Genomic DNA, 19,263 nt, shown 5'->3' with positions numbered 1-19,263 from the left:
TCCCGAGCATCGAGTGCAGGAGAACTGGGACATCGTGCTGAGCACGCCTTCCACGAAGTGAAGCGTGCCCAGCACGAGCTCAGCCCTGCATGAGCTCGCTCCAAATTGCGCACGTTGTAATCGCTGAGGTATAGTGTGGTGACGAAAGCGCTGCTAAGTAAAAGGAATTTTATATGAGCTACAGCTTGACAAGAAAAAAATCAGTCTCCTTGCACTCTGTGAAGCGCGACCAGCGAAGCTGTGTATGTGGGCCTCTTAATAGCGAACTCCACCTCCACCATGGGTCGGCCCGGCATCGCTCTATCTCTGCGATCGGTCCAAGTATGCAAAATTGTCGGTCTATGTCCACGCAAAAGAGGCCCTCCAGAAGGTAGCTATAAATAGCTTCACTTTAAAGAAATACAGCGAAGATCGTGGGTACAGTACATTGCACCATTGTACAAAAGCACTGGTAGAGAATAAGTTCAAAGTATCGTTTTTCCATGGAGATCTTATTGGTAGTGGCTTCTGAGCATGCATCTCGGCGGCCACATGAAGCCGCACTGTAGAAGACCAGAATAACGTTATAAGCGTCGCGCAGGTCTTGTTCTTGCTCTTGGTCGCTAGTGAAACGGGCAACCGACTCAGGTAGATCGGCCATGAATCGCGCACTCATACGACTGTTAGCATTTTTTAAAAGAAATAAGTGAGAAGTAAGTATCTTGCAGATGGTGTTTATTGTGACTACGGTTACACCTATAAACATTGAATTATCTAGTTATATTCTAACTTTTCTGAGCATATTAGGTATTTAGAAGAATTATAGCATGCAATTCGTTTAGATCTTGCGAATAAAACAGAGGATTCACGTTTGCATCTTCGTCGTCGTGCTATTGAAAGGAGCGTCGAGGGCACAAAAGAAGCATGCAAAAGATAATGATGATGATAAGCTTAAGATGTGGCGCATACCCGACATGTATGATGCACCGAAAATCAGGGGTATGTGGAAAACAAAATTGAAAGCATCAACGGCGCCACCACCAACGCCATTGCAGAAATAACGCTAGGTAAATTTTACAAACCTGTTTAAGTTATTCACAGCCGCCAAGTGCCCGATATCTGGGCACAGCAACTATAGGGGGGGAAATATATAGCTTTAACCTGGAAGGTCACACTGGGTAATTTTTTTCTTATATATATGATAAGCTTATGCATAAGTTTGTATGAGAACGATGATTCCCCGCAAAGACAGGATGCCGTGATCGTCAATTATGATCGACGATCCGTGAACTTTCCTGGATAAATATCTGGAAACACAAGGATCAGTAGACCAATACAGTTTTACTATATAAATAAAGAATATATGTACATATATTCAGTTTGACGCGGCCGAAGCCTCTTCTTGCATTTCGAACATCACTATATGTATACATATCTACCATATAGAAGAGGAGTGGCGTCCATTACAAACAGGCTGAGGATTCGAATGATATATTTGTTGAAAAGTTTTGTTGAATAACCATCACTGAATCCTAAATATATGTAAGCTCAACATTTCGTGTTTACAATATTACATTTATTAAAGCTGTAGTCACCTACCTTGCCCCCGCTCGTAAACCCAAAGAACATGACTAACACTGCACCCTTCCTTGCAGTTATCCTGCAGAAGGCTCGCCAAATTTTCCAAAGCACTCATCAACAAATTTGCGGTCTTCTGTGGGAATGCTGCTGCCATAGTTAATGATTTGGATCCATTAGAAGCACTCATGTCTGCTTTCTTTTTTTTAAAGTTATTTTCGGAGGCACTTTGCCTCGAACAGAAGAAGAAGAAGCCTGCCACGGGTGTTTCCTTCCTTGCAACATCTAGGCTTTACATCGGCATCTAGCTGCGCGGAATCCTGCCGGACCCGAACAAACGTTTCACATCATGGGGGACTTGAGCCTAACGATAGTTGCCGTTTTCGGCGTCTCGTATGGCGTCATCTGGCTCCTGGTCGATGTGCTGTCGCTGCTCGCGTACCCCTACTGCGACCACCCGACGAAGTGCTTCGACTACGAGGAGGAGCTGGCCGCCAGCATGAACCCCGACGTGGACCCATGCGACAACTTCTACGAGCACGTCTGTGGCAACTGGGACAGGGTGCATCCGGTTCCAGGGAAGAGCGGACCTGGTCAGCTCCTTGTGCTTCAACGCCGGGTATTCGCGTTCGTGCTGAACGAGCTCGAGCGTTCGCCTCCCAAGCATCAAGTGAAGGCAGTTCGCAGAAGCGTTTCCGCATACCAGAGATGTCTCAACGTTTTTGTGGAGCGGAGAGACGACACCAAGGTAAGCCAGCGCTTTAGTGTTGTGTCGGCAGCGGCAGGCAGCGGGAGCCCGGTGTCCGGCGAGCGCGCGGCGAGCGCCCGACGCAGAGAGGGAGACGCGGAGCCAACTGCTTCTGATGAAACCGGACAAAGGACTGGGCCGGCTTGCGGCCGTTTATTACACGTAGACTTCACACGCCAGATGGCACCTCCTGATTGGTCCAAGCTTGACACATGACCGAAGGGGGGTGCGCCATATAGCTAGACTACACCGGAACATAAATGTATGGTAACACGGAGATCTCTCAGAGGGAGACACTATACCACATTTAGTAGTCCGACTGCCTGACTTGACGGGGCACGAGAAAACAGTGGGAGTAACGAACAGTGGTTCCTCTTAAAGCACCGATTTCGGGAAAGTTTTCTCATGCATGCGTGCTTTCTGATAAGCCTGAGCGTAGGCGACCGTCAATTAGCATAGCGAGGTTCATGGTAAAGAGCTGCAGATAATGATGGCGTAATGCCGCACTTAGTACGTGAGTAAGAACACTGTTTCGAATGCAGATTCAGTCACAAGCCTCTTACAGCAAATACTTAAGAATTAGCAAAATCGCATGATTTCATCGCCCTGCATGTTCTCCTCGCCACAAAAGCTCTTGTCTAAAGATAACCCTCACTTCCGATAATGGTTCCAAAGGGACAGTTTCCGAATTATTTTAAATCTGCAAAGAAAGATACATTCTGCTTGAAATGGGCAACAAGAAATTACTTGGCTTTATGTGTTGAATCCACAAAATAATTTGGAGGCACGCCATAGTGAAGGACTCCTGATCAGTGTCGATCACCTGTGATTCTTTGCCTTGGACAACGATGGATGGTAGGCGACAGTTTCAACGCGATAGCGTTAAGGAGCTCGTGTCGCAGAGAAGCCGGTGTCGTCGGTGTCGGCGTCCGCGGCGTTGGCCGTGAGCGATAAATCACGGCAGGCACTTTATAAATAAAAAGCGACTTCCAAGATGGGCTGGGTGGGAATCGAACCAGGGTCTCCGGAGTGTGAGACGGAGACGCTATCACTCAGCCACGAGTTCGACGCTTGAAAGCGGTACAAACGCGCTTCTAGTGAACGCGGTGTTGCCTTAAAAACGTGCCGTAGAAAGTTATACTGCGGTGTATATCGGTAATTATGAGCATGTAACTTACAGAAGTCGCATTTACACGAGTAGCGAAGTAAGTTTCCGCTACATTTCTTCTGCGCTTACCGCACACGCAGAGCCATCTTGCGGCAAACACAGAAGACCCCCTCCTCTCAATGTACGGCGCTGCCCCGACAGGTGGCGCGCCATGCGCGCATTGGGGCTGTGTGCGGACCGGTGCCAGGCGCGTCGCGGCTCCGACTCCCTCTCCCCTGACGACGCTTCGCCGTGCTCCCACGCGGGTTGCAGAATCAAGCGCCGTTCCTTTCTTTAGATCACTATCTGTCTATCTTTCTGCCCGTGCCGATCACGACGTTTGGCTGGCGTAGATCGTTTCCCCGTCCGAGACACCGAGTTCTTTGGTTCGTTCCGTTTGCTCAGGCGCACGTTTCGTTGCCGCGCCGAACGCTGCGTTGCTCGACGCTCTCCGTGTGATAGGTGGCCGCAAAGTCCGATGCGGGGCGCCTCGTAAGTGATCCCTGCGCCGTAGCGCATTGTCTTACACCCCTTGGCGGGTCAATGGGAACGCTGTCGCGTTCCACTCTTGAAGGCGAAGCTTAAGCGTCCTCCAATTTTTTGCATTTGCGATGGAGTCTCCACAGCCAGGATCTCATCCCGTCCCCTCTTGGATTAGTGAGGCAGTGGCTTTTATACTGAATTGTGTTTGATTAAATATGCGAATTCGAGGCAATTGGCTAACCGAGCGCTCGTTTTTGTATTCGTTTTTTAGCGGGAATTGTGTGAACTCGCAGGAAATTTCATTATTTTTATTCAATTATCTGACTCACGTTAATCACGTATTGACAATTATAGAATTATTCATGAAGGAATTAAGTGCATGCCTTCGACAGAAGTTAATATGATGCCTATTTGAAATTTCCAGCGTTCCTTTGTTCCCAGCCATTCACATTAAGCTTCTGGCACGCAGTAGTATCACGTGAAAGGCAGGATGGTGAATTCCAGTAGACAACCTTATTCTCGTTCCCTTTTATTACCTTAAACGAAGGGGGTGGAGGAAAGGGACATAACTAGTGGGATTTACAGCGAATGAAAGTGGTACTGACAGTTCTCAGGTAGGCAAGTGGTTAGTTGCAGCACTGAAACACGGCTATGGGTAGGTGACGGCAGTAATGGGCAGAAGAAGCCGTTGCACACAGTGGCTGCTCAAAAAAAGAATTGCGAAGGAAATGTCAAATATACTTCCGCAATGTTTTTATTCTTTCAAAAAAAAGTACAAAGTGTGTAAAGTGTGCTGAAACTCTCATTCGTTGACTATGTTGCACGTCCTGTCGATGGAACAGCGCAAGAAGGGAAACGCGTATGACAGAAAATTGCAGCCTATCTTAAGGGATAACTTGGGAGGAGATTCCTCCTGTCGCAGGTGTGTCATGTCTGTAATATGGAACTGGATTCTTTGTCGTTATTACAGCGTCTATTGATTGCCGAGGAAGATTGTTCGACAGTGCACAGAAAAGGGCAGAGATGCTGCCTTAGCGATGCCAATAAAGTCATTGCGAGTGGCACTGACTGGGTTGAAAAAGTCATCATCCAAGTGCCAATTTACTTCTTTTACAATACGTCGTTGCGACCATGTCAGGTATCTTGTTTTAAAATGGATAAATTTACCAATAACGGCACGATAGCATTCGAATTATTCACAATTCAGGCAATGCGCTAGCCTAATTTTTTGATGAATGAATGAATTCTGGGTTTCATGTGTAAAACCACAATTTCATTATAAGGTTCGCCGTAGACGGGAACTCCGAAATCAATTTTAACCACCAGGGGAGTTTCAACGTACCACAAATGCAGAGGAAACGGACGTTTTCGCGTTTCACTTCCATCGAAATGCGGACGCATTGGCTTGGATTTGATCCCGCGACCTCGTTTTCAGCAGTGGCGCATCATTGCCGCTAAGCCGGTGCGGCGGATGCTTCACGTTTTTTTTTCGGGTAGATACTATTCTCAAGGTACTCAATGCAGTGATGTGTGACTTGCACTTTTGATAAAGCAAAAGCTTAGCTTTAAGCCAAATCAGGCAGGCGTTAACAGAATAAAATATTTCGGCATGATTAGTATTTCTTGCCTAGGCCAGTCCATGCGCTAAGGTATGTGTGAAGTGAGCCATCTGTGTGGTATTTGTTCGTGGAGCAGAAATTCTGGTTTTCGCGGAAACAAGGTTTCACAGTGGCTTTCAAGGTCTGACATCTGCTTGTTTAGTTATGGTAATTTGCAGTCGGTTGTTAGCAGTTTTCTATTGATTCCTTTATCACTTCACTTCGACTGACCTGCAGAGTATTTGTTTCCGGTTTGCATGGCCTTTTTCATATAGCTAGCATATCATCGGTACATAATTTATCGTACTGCCAACCGGAATTATGTTTCAATTATGGACTTCATGTGCGCGTAATGCGCTGCAATTAGAGGGCAGCAAATGGGTTATAATAGGGCTCAGTGAAGTTAGGAGGCCAAATGAAGCATATGCAGTGCTAAAACACGGGCACGTCCTATGCTACCGGGGCTTAGCGGAGAGACGCGAACTAGGAGTCGGGTTCCTGATTATTAAGAATACAGCTGGTAACATACAGGAATTCTATAGCATTAACGAGAGGGTGGCAGGTCTTGTTGTGAAACTTTATAAGAGGTACAAATTAAAGGTCGTACGGGTCTACGCCCTTACATCCAGTCATGATGACCAGGAAGTCGAAAGCTTCTATGAAGACGTGGAATCGGCGATGGGTAAAGTCAAAACAAAATACTCTACATTGATGGGCGACTTAAATGCCAAGGCAGGCAAGAAGCAGGCTGGAGACAAGTCAGTAGGAGAATATGGCATAGGCACTAGGAATAGCAGAGGATAGTTATTAGTAGACTTTGCAGAACAGAATAATATGCGGTTAAAGGGAAGCTGAAACGGTTTTCAATTTCCATGAATTGCTGGGATTGGGAAGAACAGACCTAATAATTTACGGTTCCGAATTTTTTTCTTCGTTTTGTTAATATAAGGGGCGGAAATCGCTTTCTAAATCACCCCCGCGGACACGCCCCCATCGCTTTCCGGAGCGCCGGGTGAGGTGGTTACCAGAGGAGAGCACCGGCGAGAGTGACGTCATTCGCGGTGACCGAGCTGCCGGACCGGCGTGGTGGCATGTAGTGGCATGCCTCTTTCCGTCCTGCGCTTTACTGAACGACGCTACGAGAAACCTGCCGCCGCCGCCGCTCACGTTTTTCTTTTGCGATTTTCGTAAGATGTTCTTTCGTGAAGCTGCCCGTCGCGGCAGGTTCACGTGCATGCTCGCGCGAGCAAACGCCGCTGCCACGCTGCGAAGCATAGACGGAAACGCGCGCAGTAATAAATTTTGGTGACCGGACTTCGTGCGTGGCTTCCACAGCGTTGCACCTGAGGTATGAAATGGAGTATAGGCTTGCCTAGTGACATTCGACGTACGGTTGCAGTTATCGTGTTTACCACAGGGCTGTGCTAAAACTGCCTAATATCTTTATGTCAACACTAGCATGGAGCACGCATACCGATTCTTGATCGAGCCGCAATCGCAAAGTCGTCGAACCATAGTATGAATATTGCACATATAATGCCTCTGGTCATCTCTGGATGTGTATGATAAGCAACTTCCCTGACTGTACCTCGCCGCACTGCATGTTCGCGGTTTGAAACGCGGCACTTATGTTCGCGATCGTGTATCAACACTCAAAAAACCACGGGACTTTAGACAAGCAGCGGCAAAGTGCTTGACATCGCGGAATTGCACCCGTGTTTGCAATCTAATGAGAAGTTAGTGCTTCGGCATTCTTCCAGCAGCAAGTTCCCAGTGACACTATAGCGTATTTTTTCTCCCGTCATTGGAACGTGCAGCTACATGAAAAAAAAAATAAACATACATACCATCTAATATTTCCAACGCGCGACAAGGTGCACAAATAGCTCTCGCTGTTGGCACACTCAACATCGTCGTTGCCGCCGTTACTGCCATTGCCACCATCGTTTTCCGTAACGGCTGTCGGTTCGAACATGTACGGCGAAAACACAAGCTGTCCGAGACAGCGAGAACGTTCCATAACGCTTACAACTCAGCTATGAAGCCAGAACAGAACAGCGTGCTACGCTCTGAAACAGCGGCATGCGGCGGCGCCGACCAGCGACTGCCGCGATTGACGTCACAGCAGCCCCGACCAATCACGGGCATAAGCGGCGTTCACGCGATGCCCTGAGGCGCTGGTGCGCGTTTTGTTGAAAAAACAGCCGCTTGCGTTTGTTTCCGCCCGTTTTGAACCAGATATGCGTGTTCAGGGGACTCAAACCTGTATAATGCCGCAGAGAACTCATTTTTTTTTAGAAAAGTATTCCAGCTTCCCTTTAATGGATACCTTCTTCTCCAAGCGGTTTAATCAAAAGTGGGCGTGGAGCAGCAGCCCGAATGGTAGGACTAGGAATGAAATAGACTTCATACTCTGCGCTAACCCTGGCATCATACAAGATGTGGACGCGCTCGGCAAGGTGCGCTGCAGTGACCATAGGATGGTAAGAATTTGAATTAGGCTAGGCTTGAGGAGGGAATGGAAGAAACTGCTACATAAGAAGCCGATCAATGAGTTAACGGTAAGAGGGAAAATGGAGGAATTTCTGATCAAGCTACAGAACAGGTATTCGGCTTTAACTCAGGAACCCCACAGCCAGAGTAGAACTGGCAGAAATTTCCAAGTTAATCAACAAGTGTAAGGCAGCTCACATAAGGAAGTATAATACGGATAGAATTGAACATGCTCTCAGGAAAGGAGGAAGCTTAAAAGCAGTGAGGAAGATACTAGGAGTAGGCAAGAATCAGATGTATGTATTTAGAGACCAAAGCGGGCAACAGCATTACTAATATGGAAAAGATAGTTCAAGTGGCTGAGGAGTTCTATAGAGATTTATACAGTACATGTGGCACCCACGACGATAATGGAAGGCATAATAGTCTAGAGTAATTTGACATCCCACAAGTAACGCCGAAAGAAGTAAAGAAAGCCTTGGGAGCTATGAAAAGGGGGGAGGCAGCTGGCGAGAATCAGGTAACCTCCGATTTGTTGAAGGAAGGTGGGCAGATTGTTCTAGAAAAACTGGCCACCCTGTATAACAATGCCTCATGACTTCGAGCATACCGGAATCCTGGAAGAACGCTAACATAATCCTAATCCATAAGAAAGGGGACGCCAAAGACTTGAAAAATTATAGACCGATCAGCTTACTGTCCGTTGCCTACCAAGTATTTACTTAGGTAATCGCAAATAGAATCACAAACATCTTAGCCTTCTGTCAACCAAAGGAGCAGGCAGGATTCCGTAAAGGCTACTCAACAATGGACCATATTCACACTATCAATCAGGTGATAGAGAAATGTGCGAAATATAACCAACCCTTACATATAGCTTTCATTGATTACGAGAAAGCGTTTGATTTTGTTGAAACCTCAGCAGTTATGGAGGCATTACGGAATCAGGGCGTACACGAGCCGTATGTAAAAATACTGAAAGACACCTATAGTGACTACAGCCAACGTAGTCCTCCATAAAGAAATAAATAAAATCCTAACAAAGATGGGCGTCAGGCAGGAAGACACGATCTCTCCAATGACATTCACAGCGTGTTTACAGAGACCTAGATTGGGAAGAAGTGGGTATAAAAGGTAATGGAGAACACCTTAGTAACTTGCGATTCGTTGATATTGCCTTGCTTAGTAGCTCAGGGGACCAATTGCAATGCATAATCACTGACCTTGAGAAGCGAAGCAGAAGAGTGGGTCTAAAACTTAATCTGCAGAAAACTAAAGTAACGTTTAACAGTTTCGGAAGAGAACAGCAATTTACAATAGGTAGCGAGGCACTGGCAGTGGTAAGGGAATGCATCTACTTAGGGCAGGTAGTGACTGCGGATCCGGATTATGAGAATGATATAATCAGAAGAATAAGAATCGGCTATGGTGCGTTCGGCATGCATTCTCAGATCATGTACAGCAGGTTACAATTATCCCTGAAGACAAAAGTGTATAAACGCTGTGTCTTACCAGTACTCACGTACGGGGCAGAAACCTGGATGCTTACGAAAAGGGTCCTATATAAATTGAAGACGACGCAACGAGCTATGGAAAGAAGAATGATTGGTGTAACGTTAAGGGATAAGAAAAGAGCAGATTGGGTGAGGGATCAAGCGCTAGTTAATGACATCTTAGTTGAAATCAAAAAACATAAATGGGGGGCGTGGGCAGGACATGTAATGAGGAGGTAAGATAACCGATGGTCATGAAGGGTTACGGAGTACTTTCCAAGGGAAGGGAAGTGCAGCTGGGGGCGGCAGAAAGTTACGTGGGCGGATGAGACTAAGAAGTTTGCAGGGACGACATGGCCACAATTAGTACATGACATGGGAAGTTGGAGAATTATGGGAGAGGCCTTTGCCCTGCAATGGGCGGAACCAGGCTGCTGTTGCTGATGTTGATGATGTGCGCGTAAAACGGGGTGGTCCATCAGATGTCTAGGAGAACAGCTTACCCGCTTCCATCAAATCGTTGCTATCCAAAAACACTGTTTAGAAAATCAAAGCGACACTTGTTATTGTGTTTTTCGTTTTCGAATACAATGACTTAACAGGCATTCGCGCTTTCGTGTATCTTTGTTTTCGCGACAGTTTTCGTAAACGACTTGCATTTCACGCGCAAGCGTAACTGGTCAGCTGGTGAAATCGGCGTTGTCTGTCTGACAACCGGAAGCAAGCGGACGAGTAAGACGCCTTGCGGTGAAGAGAATCGCGCGCCGAAGAAACTACGAAGGAGCTCGGTGAGCAAGTGGCATGGTGGCGGCACCTAGAGGAATGTATAGGTAACGTTACGCGAAGTGGGGATGGAAAAACGATGCAAAGCGTCGCGGAGGAGCAAGGTAGGCGCAGGCGCGCAGGGTTGAACTCCTCTGGCAGTTACTGCAGGTTTTCTTCGCGATGCATTAATACCGCGTTCGTTTCGTGATAACATCGTTCTCGCGCACCGCACGCTGTGTTTGCGAGTGAAATTGTGTCAGGTGAGCCGACGATGGCGGTTCAATCTGGCGTGCGCAAGAGGAGGAAACGCACCGTATATGAGCGGGCGCATAGCACCGGGGGAGGCGAGGAAGAGGGCGTTTTACTGCGGCCGTGCGTGCTTTAGTTTGAAAGCGATCAACCTTGGGGGACTGCCGACGGCTCATAGCTTTGCGTGCGCTGTGTTCTCACCGTTCAGTTTGCGTCGAAGCGATGGACAGCACGAAGGTGATTTCGCGCGATGTCCCTGCCGCGGCTCTTCTCACCAGCATTGGCAGCAAGTGCCCGCTATCATCGAGTGTGAAGTGTTGATGTTTGCCTCTGCGTGTTGGCACCATGCTAATTTAGATAGCGAATGTTTACAATGGGGCCTACTACTTCAGTGGCTGCTGCCTATGGCATGACCGCGCGAGCCCTGGCTTGAATACGACTTCCGATGCGGACAGTATAGGCGTCTACGCACATCGAGGGCCGATAGCGTCCGTGGTTCTAAGTACTCAATACGCTTGCGCGCCGCCCGCGTTCACGAAGACGTCACTGTAACTTTTTAGTGAGTGGTCTGGTAAGCTTCACGTCAACAACGAATATATCAGGCCATATCAGCCGCCCTAGGCATTCAACTATTATAGATGGAACCGTTGCAGTCTCTGAGTGGTTGTAGCGTTACGCGGCTGAACAAGAGGTAGCGAGCTTTATTGCGCTTCGTTTTCGGTAGGTAGTGAAGTACGAAACGCTACACTGCGTCCCATGTCATTGCGGATCCTCTTACCATGTAGGTCTCACCGCTTTAGGTTTCTGCGTGCTTTTGTTTAAATCTGTTTCCCAACACGTTGTTACGAGAGCTCCAAACATGTACAGCATACATGATTACCTCAAGTAGGCTAGGTGACTATTTGTCGCCGCCCAGTTTCCTAGGAAATGCGAGTAGGTAATATCATCATCGCTATTTACCGCTCCGGCAGCCAAAAATTCAGCAAATAGTGCTAGGTTTAGGGTGAGATTACACCTCTTTAGTAACAAGTCCAGCATTTAAAACTATGTTCACAAGTTATAATGTTTCCTAAGAGCAGACGCCAGCTAATTCAGTGAATTATATATTTATCGAAGTGCTTGTTGATCAACAGAAAGCATAACTTACTACAATCATTCTCTCATGATCTCACTCTTTCTCCATATTGAAAAAATTGCCTTTTCATCCTGTATAAGTGATTGCAACCCATTTTGAAAAAGAACAAAGCATGCATAGAAAGTGACGACGTCTCTTATCAGACGGGGTACAGTGGACGCTCAAATGGTACCTTTGGGAACATCTGTTGATGTAGCACTGAATACGTCAGCAATAACGACCACCGCATCCTAATGAAGCTAAGGTGCACAATTTTGATGATTTATTTTAACAACTGTATATTCACTAGAATTCTTCAATATCAAGGTTATTTACTGCCAGCGCATATATAAGCTGTCCGTTGATCCTGGCTGACCTTTATATATCCCGGAAAGGGAGACACGAGGAAGACACTGATTCGTACATATGCTGCCCGCAGGTGGTGTTCGAGATCTTCAAAAAGTTCAACTTCGAATGGCCTTCCCTGACGCTTCCCATAAAATTTGACCTTATCGAGTATTTGCTGGGAATGTCGCTAGAATACAACTTGGCTACTCCAGCTCAGCTATACCTCTCGCCGTACCTAAAGACCTACAGCCGTTACAGCCTCGAATTTTCTATCAGTCTGGAATTCAAAGCCACGACGGTCCCGCAAGACATAGCCAAATGCATCACCGCGGTGGCGCCGTCGGTGAAAGGTGGTTCGGCCGTGGCGCTCGCGGAGCGAATCCTCGCCTTTCTCCGCGACCTGAGCACGTCCATAGTCGCACTGCTTCCAAGCCTAAAGAAGGGGTTCTTCTACTCCACCATCAAGCAACTGGCCAGCGAGACCAGCGGGCCCGGCATGATAGCTGCCTGGCTTAAAGTCATCAACGACCACCTGCCCCATGATCGGGCTGTCGCCGAGACGGAAGAGGTGCTGACGTTCCGCAGCAGCGGCTTGCTTCTCAAAACGATACTGGACAATGGGAAGCGGTCACGGTATGCGGATATCGTGTTGTACGCTGGCTGGCAGATTCTCGTTGGTCTGCGCTCCGCGGTGTCGCCTTCGCTGGTGGAGTGCCTGGCGGCGAACGACCTTCATGCCCAGCTGGTCTCCGGGTTAGAATGCCTGAAATCCACGAGCCAGGTTTGTGTCCGTAGTGAAAGCTATCGCGATAACTTGTGTAGAGGCGGCGGCAAACCTTTACTGTTTACTCGAGCTGAAAAAAAAAAAGAAAAGCTCTACATTCCGGCAACCGAAAGGTTTACCTCTGTCGCAATACTTCCGCAATAAAACTTATCAAGCTTGCCTATGTAGTGAAAAAGGTTACTACGCTATACCAGGTTACCAACGCACCAACTGAAAGGGCTTTGTAGGAAAACCAAAAAAAGAAAGATTACTAACACTCGCGGTGTCATCATTATATCATTAGGATGAAAATTCCGTCACTCCCGAAAGCTAGAATACTTATTCGCGGACATATATGAAAGTAAGTGGTTTAGACTGCGCAATTGTGTTTCAGGATAGGAGACAATAAAAAAAAACACGGTGCTCCTCCCCTCTGTCAAGAAGGACGAAGAGCGAAGCTGTGTTTAAAAGCCCTTTAATTGCGAACTGCGTCTCCACCGCGGGTCGGCCCGGTATTGCACCATCTTCGGGATCGGCAAACGTACGGGTAGTTCTTTAACGCCCGCGTCACCTCCACCGCAGGTCGGCCTGGCACTGCACCATCTTCGGGATTTTTTCCCTATACGCGGAGGCGATACCAGGGAAAATAGTTTTCAACAGCTTCGGTGTAAAAGTTTCCCCTCATAGAAGACACTGTGCTATACAAAAATGCAGGCCACATCGAGAGCTATGTGGTCATTTTTACGTAGTAATTCGAGAGAACATTTTTTTTTGTTCTCGACTATCCTAAGCCTTCCTAGGAAGGCTTGCTAGTTTGCATTGGTTTGATATCAAAAGCCGCTTTGCCCTGGTTCCGCTATAAGTTCGCAAATGTTTAACGCGACATCTGGTGCGCCAAGAGGAGCGCCAAAGCCTGGCTGGTGCCGTACAATCGGAGCCTGGTATGATAGCATGAAGAAAAAACAAGTCGGATTGAACAAAGAAGCTTAAATGAATCCCGCAAACATGTTGGAAAATGCGGGAAGCGATGTTTCATAACCTGTTCAACAAAATGCTTCGCAACCAGTTGCGAGGCGTAAAATTTTGTTTGCTTTCATCTTCAAGAAATAAAGGGGTGCGCCTCATGTGGTACATAGCGAACGGCTAAATCAATGTAACGAAAGTGAAAAAATTTTCAAGCATAGTTGCACATATTAGTACAAGATCATTGTGCTTCCACAATGAGTTTGAGCCGGCATTATCAATGAACGTTTTTATGCGACAGCATTACGGATCCCGTGCCGCTGAAAATCAGCAGTCAGTGTTGGTGGCGGCGACATTGTCCGTACAAGAAAAATCATCCCGAATCACGCAATCCAATCCAAGCAATCCAAGCACAGGCGTTACTCAAGTGAAATGCGTGAGAAGATTCGTAAAGTACGATTTACGCACAACCTCCAGACATGATACCGTCGGATTGTAATTTGAAGATAAGAAAAAAAAATAATAAGATAAGTCTATTACGCGGAAACTGAAACACATACCCCTTTTCCACCTGCTGTTCGAGGTGTGCGTTTGTAGGATCGGCGCGCTCAGATAACTTACCTTCGTGCATAGCGTTCGCGGCCAGCGTTTCCAGGTACAAATTGCGGTTACACAAGCTGCCGTCGCCGGGAAGCGTGAGAAGCAGCCAGGGATTTCTGAAAGCTTAAACGTCCTCCAAATTTTATGTAGTAAGCTAGCTTATTTTTGTGAGGCAGAACACAGCTGGTCATGCGTGTTGAGCAAACAAGGTTTATATTTTATGTCTTCATGTTTTATGTAGGAATGGTACGTGTGAGGCGTGACTATTTTTGAGATGTGGCCAAGAATGGTATGGCAAATATTGATTGCTTGAAGCAAACAAAATAAAGTAAGTGAAATCCTCAAGCATAGTTCACCATTTCATGAACCCTTTGGCATGCTTGTGGGATGCCTGTGCGCCGATATTATATATTAAGGTTGAGAAAGTACTATAATAATACTGTAATTATTATCGGCATATTTTATCAGTATAAAATGGTTGTATCAGCCTTTTTACTGGTTGTTTCATAATAGGTTCGCCTGTACATGTATAATCGACGTCACCCTTGCGTAGAACGCGGAAACAGCGGCCTTCGTCTGCTCCCAAGGCAGCCAGCGACATATACCACTAGCTGCTGTGCACGTTTGGCCCCAGCAACTACCGTTAGATGTAGCTGGCTGGTTCCGAAGCGCCTCGCAGGCCAAGGTTCCTGCACTCTACACAAGGGTGACCCCGACTGCACAACAATATCCTTGGAGGTAGCGACTGAGCTAATAGTAAAGCTGTTAGGCCAGGTTTCCTGGCTGCCTGGGTGCTGCCAGGGAGCCAGGCAGTCACGTGAATTTAGGCAGAGTAGAAAAAAGCTTGGCATTGTGTTATATAGACCCCACGGATGGTGTGGATTAAGGCAGGACGAACCATTTTGCAGGTAGCGAGCAATGCGTCATCGTAGAGGATTCTTCAAAACGTTGCCACAAAGGCCAACGTGCTTGTTTGCCGGAGCACTAATGTGTGTGCGTCTGAAACAAACTTGCGCGTAGCTTTTGCGGCAAGACGACGAAAACGATCGCATGACCGTGACGATTCAATCGTTATTCGGGCCACTCAACATGGGTTTACGGTATACAGAGTGCTTGGCTTTACATAGGACTGGAATGGCGGACGTGTATCGTCGGGTTGTGATGACCTCCACGACCAAGCGTGGCGCATCGTAGGCTGTTGCGTGGACCTGATGTGGCCTATGGCAAAAAAGACGAAAGTGCTTGTACTTCTCTGGACGCACGTTAAAGCCTGTTCTAGCTGAGCCCGTCGTTAAGGCGGTTCCATGTTGCAGAGATTGCACGTAGCGTGAACTGCGGCAAGAAAAGTACGTGGAGAATGTGGTCCGATGCCGAGGCGGTGCGCTCTAGCTTAGTGCCTCAAAACGTTAGCTGTTACCAGGAGAGGATGCGAGAAGCTTCTGTCTACGCCAAATGTCTCAGATAGGTTGCATTTCGCACGAGAGAAGTGCGCCTGCATTTGTCGCCAAATTGAAGGGTAACAAGGAGGAAGAGAACTTTCTTGTCCTAATTTTGGGAGGATCGGGGCGCTCTTCTGGAAGTAGGAGATAAAGTTCCGCTATCGGTCAAACATTCTCCCTGTAGAAAACACCCAAAATTACGTGAATCGAAGTGCCTTTTGTGTGGGAGAAATGTGATCCGAATTTAAAGATACACAATTGAGAAATCATAATCAACCAGGTTAGGCAGTCGGAGCGTGTATTCGAGGCTATGAATTCACCACGTATGATTGCCCTCAGCTTTTTGTCGCTTCCTTTCCCCCACGCATTTAGTGTTGTTTCGAAATTACTCTGTTTAACACTGTCGGTGTATGTAAAGCAGTCCAAGTCACTGACACTGAATTACCGCTTTAAACATTTCACTTCATCAGCCTAAATGGTTGCTCAAATGCAGGTTGCCCAATTCGCCTTTGTTCGTTGGTTCGTGGACAGCCTGGAGCTGCAGCCAAATGTGAATGCGACGAAGAGCACGTGGAACGCGGTAAGGTTGGCCACCCGCGAGAACTTCGCCAAGCTATCGTGGATGGACCAATCAACAGCCAAAGGCGCCGTCGAGCATGTTGACAGCATGCTAAGCGTCGTGGCCTTGCCGGAACACCTACAAACTAACGAAGCACTCGAGGCTTTCTACGAATACCTGGAACCGGACGAGTCGCAGCCGTTTATTAGTTGGCTGATCACAACTAAGCGTCGGCGCCTCGAACAGCAGAAGCGCCTTCTTAAGGTCGACCCCACGGTGACGATTCACCGCGATGACTTTGAGTACCAGGCATTCGATTTGAACGCCATCTACCATTTGATCTTCCACATAATGGTCATTCAGACGGCGATCATAGCGCCTCCAGTGGTTTCTGAGGCGGTGCCAGTGGCAGTCAATTACGGTGCCATCGGTAAAGTCTTGGGACATGAACTGACGCACGCCTTCGACCCAACAATCGGTAGGCTGACTGAAACCCTCGGTGACGCCACCAAATGGTGGTCGGTTGAGTCGCTCATCAACTTCCTCTTTCGGCTACATTGCCTGACGCGGCAGCTGAAGAATTACACTGCAGACGAAGTATACAGCAAAAACTCGCTCTCGGAAGCATTCGCCGACACAGCGGGAATCGAGAAGGCCCGGCTCGCGTTCGCCTCCCTGCCGGCGAAGAAGGGCCTTCTGGGATACACACAGGAACAGTCGTTCTTTATCGCCGGCTGCTTCGAGTTCTGCGGGGAAAGCGCGTACGCTTGGGACGAGGATAAAAAGTACCCACCCTTGGTGTTAAGGTGCAACCTGCCTGCTGCGAATGAAAAGAGGTTTGCGGCCGCCTTCAACTGTCCCAGTGAAACGGCGCTCAATCCTAAACAACGGTGCGCGTTCCACTCAATAGAACGGGACCAACCGTCTGACAACAGCGATGTGGTGGTAACGTGAAATATGCCGGACTATTCGTGACTTTATATATTAATTTTCTTCTTTCATTAGAAATTTTTGTTACTTCTGTAGAACAAGTGCAAATATCGCATACATTTTGATTGTCGTCCTTTTCTGGTATTTAGCCAAAATAAAAGATCGACACGTGTACTTGTTAGTCATTCTGATGACCGCATTCCACTGACTAACAAACGTTCAAAGGTATTGCTCAGCACAAAACCAGCTTCTCTGTATAGGAAGATTATTAAACGTTACTGCAGTTTTTATTCCTCGTCTATTGTCACCGCACCTTGTGTAATAATAAGGTATGTGCGACAAGAATCGTGCAAGACTTTCTGAAGAGCACGCAGGCCCCAGAAATTACCCTGGAACTTTACACGAGCGATGCACAGAGCAGAATTTGTTGCGCCGGTGGGCTACCGCCATGTATTCGGTAAATTTATGATGAAGATGGATGGGACAGCGGGAATGGCGATCGCCGCATCGCGTTTGTGGGTGTCACTCGCTAGAGATGGCGTCTTCCAAAAGCGCGCCTCCCCCGTCTGTTTGTCTCTGAATGCTGGTCTATAGACCATACTCTTTATAGCGTCGTGGCGTCTCGCCGTTACATTGGATACAAGACATTGCCTCGTGTGCGGCCTGTGTTTACTACGGGACAAGGGAGAAAATGGCTGCACTGGGAGTAGGTGCTCGCATCTTGTGTCTTAAAGCGCAAATCTTAGGCGCCCGTTCCTGTGTCTCGACGTCCCTCGTAAGCGAGTGAACGAAGGATGAAAGTGAACGTAGAGCGCAGCGAGGGATGAAAGTGAGGCGATGGCGAAGCGAACGCCAGAAAAGAAAGTGGAAGAGGACGGTGCTGCGGAACGACGAGGCGAAAAGCGGAGGATGAGGTTGTGGTAAAATCCTTGGAAAAAAGCGTGGTGCCGGATAAGACCAGACCTGCCGCAATGATGGCTACGAGATGGCGCCAGGGTAGTGCGCGTCCGTCATATAGAAACAAAGCGCTGCATGTGTTGCGGTCTGTGCGCGGCGGCTGCTGTGAATCGCGCCCACGCGTCTCCCATGCTCGGCCTCTTGCGATCTCCCGATTAGCAAAGCAGTCGCGCCACACTTCGCTCCGTTTGCAACGTGCGGCACGAGACACATTGTACGCTCCCGCAAGTACATTGCGAAATGAAAATACGTACAGAGCTGACCTCAAATTTCAAATGGGAGAGTACCGTAATCGTCGGTGAATATTTTAGACGAGTTCTTGCCCCATCTGCTTGATTTAGAACTCTTCTTACTGCACCTGGCGGCTGAGATGTATAAAAGCTTTCGTCGAGGTCGCACTGCCCCGTCACCGGCTGCACCAGCAAATAGCCAAAGAAGAAGATGCACATGCAAGAGCCCGGCAATCCACGCCCACAAAGTGTTTGGTTGTAGTCTATTCGTTGCAGAAGTTTCCAGCGACGTCTGAGAAACGTCAGTGTATGACAATTCCTTTAAACAAAAAAAATCTTAACGGCCAGCAAGCTTGCTTGTCTCGGTGTCTGTTCTATGTTCTCCTAAACTATGCTACAGCTTGCGTCATGCCTTCCCCTGCTGCGCTCCTGGGATAAGAACACTAGAGTGCCGTTCACGACTTTTCGGCGTCATTATTTTAGGTCCGCCTACCTCACTTTCCGGCCGGTACACTTGTCGTTTACACCTGCGGAATTTGCAACCGGCGCAGCGATTGTTCCGTTATGCAAAATCACGAAGGCTGCACGGAATCCGACGCATTTCGCGTCCTGTGTTATTGATGCGTAGGCAGGTGCCGCGATCGAGTACTCGCGAGTGCTGAAAGAGAAATCAGCGTATGACCACCCTGCTTAGAAACAGGGCTGCCCATGCATCAAAGCGCTGCTTGATTTTTCTTTCTTTTGCGTTTTGCGTGGGTCCTTGAACTGCTACAATTGTGCCATGCCTCTCCACAATGTAACAAGAGGCACGTTCACTCGTTCCTAAC

At 47.8% G+C, this 19,263-nt stretch overlaps 1 protein-coding gene across 1 annotated transcript; it reads left to right on the top strand.

Annotated features, from left to right (window-relative positions):
• The first annotated feature begins 1,811 nt into the window (after nucleotides 1–1,811).
• LOC142564981 (endothelin-converting enzyme homolog) lies at nucleotides 1,812–17,376 on the top strand. Its single transcript, XM_075676215.1, has 3 exons — nucleotides 1,812–2,305; nucleotides 12,087–12,776; nucleotides 16,254–17,376. The coding sequence occupies exons 1-3, from the start codon at nucleotides 1,907–1,909 to the stop codon at nucleotides 17,271–17,273; spliced, it is 2,109 nt and encodes a 702-aa protein (XP_075532330.1). The 5' UTR covers nucleotides 1,812–1,906; the 3' UTR covers nucleotides 17,274–17,376.
• Nucleotides 17,377–19,263: the final 1,887 nt, after the last annotated feature.

Source organism: Dermacentor variabilis, chromosome 11 (assembly GCF_050947875.1).
Source record: "Dermacentor variabilis isolate Ectoservices chromosome 11, ASM5094787v1, whole genome shotgun sequence".
Taxonomy (NCBI): domain Eukaryota; kingdom Metazoa; phylum Arthropoda; class Arachnida; order Ixodida; family Ixodidae; genus Dermacentor; species Dermacentor variabilis.
This window is presented reverse-complemented; position numbering and strand designations above follow the sequence as displayed.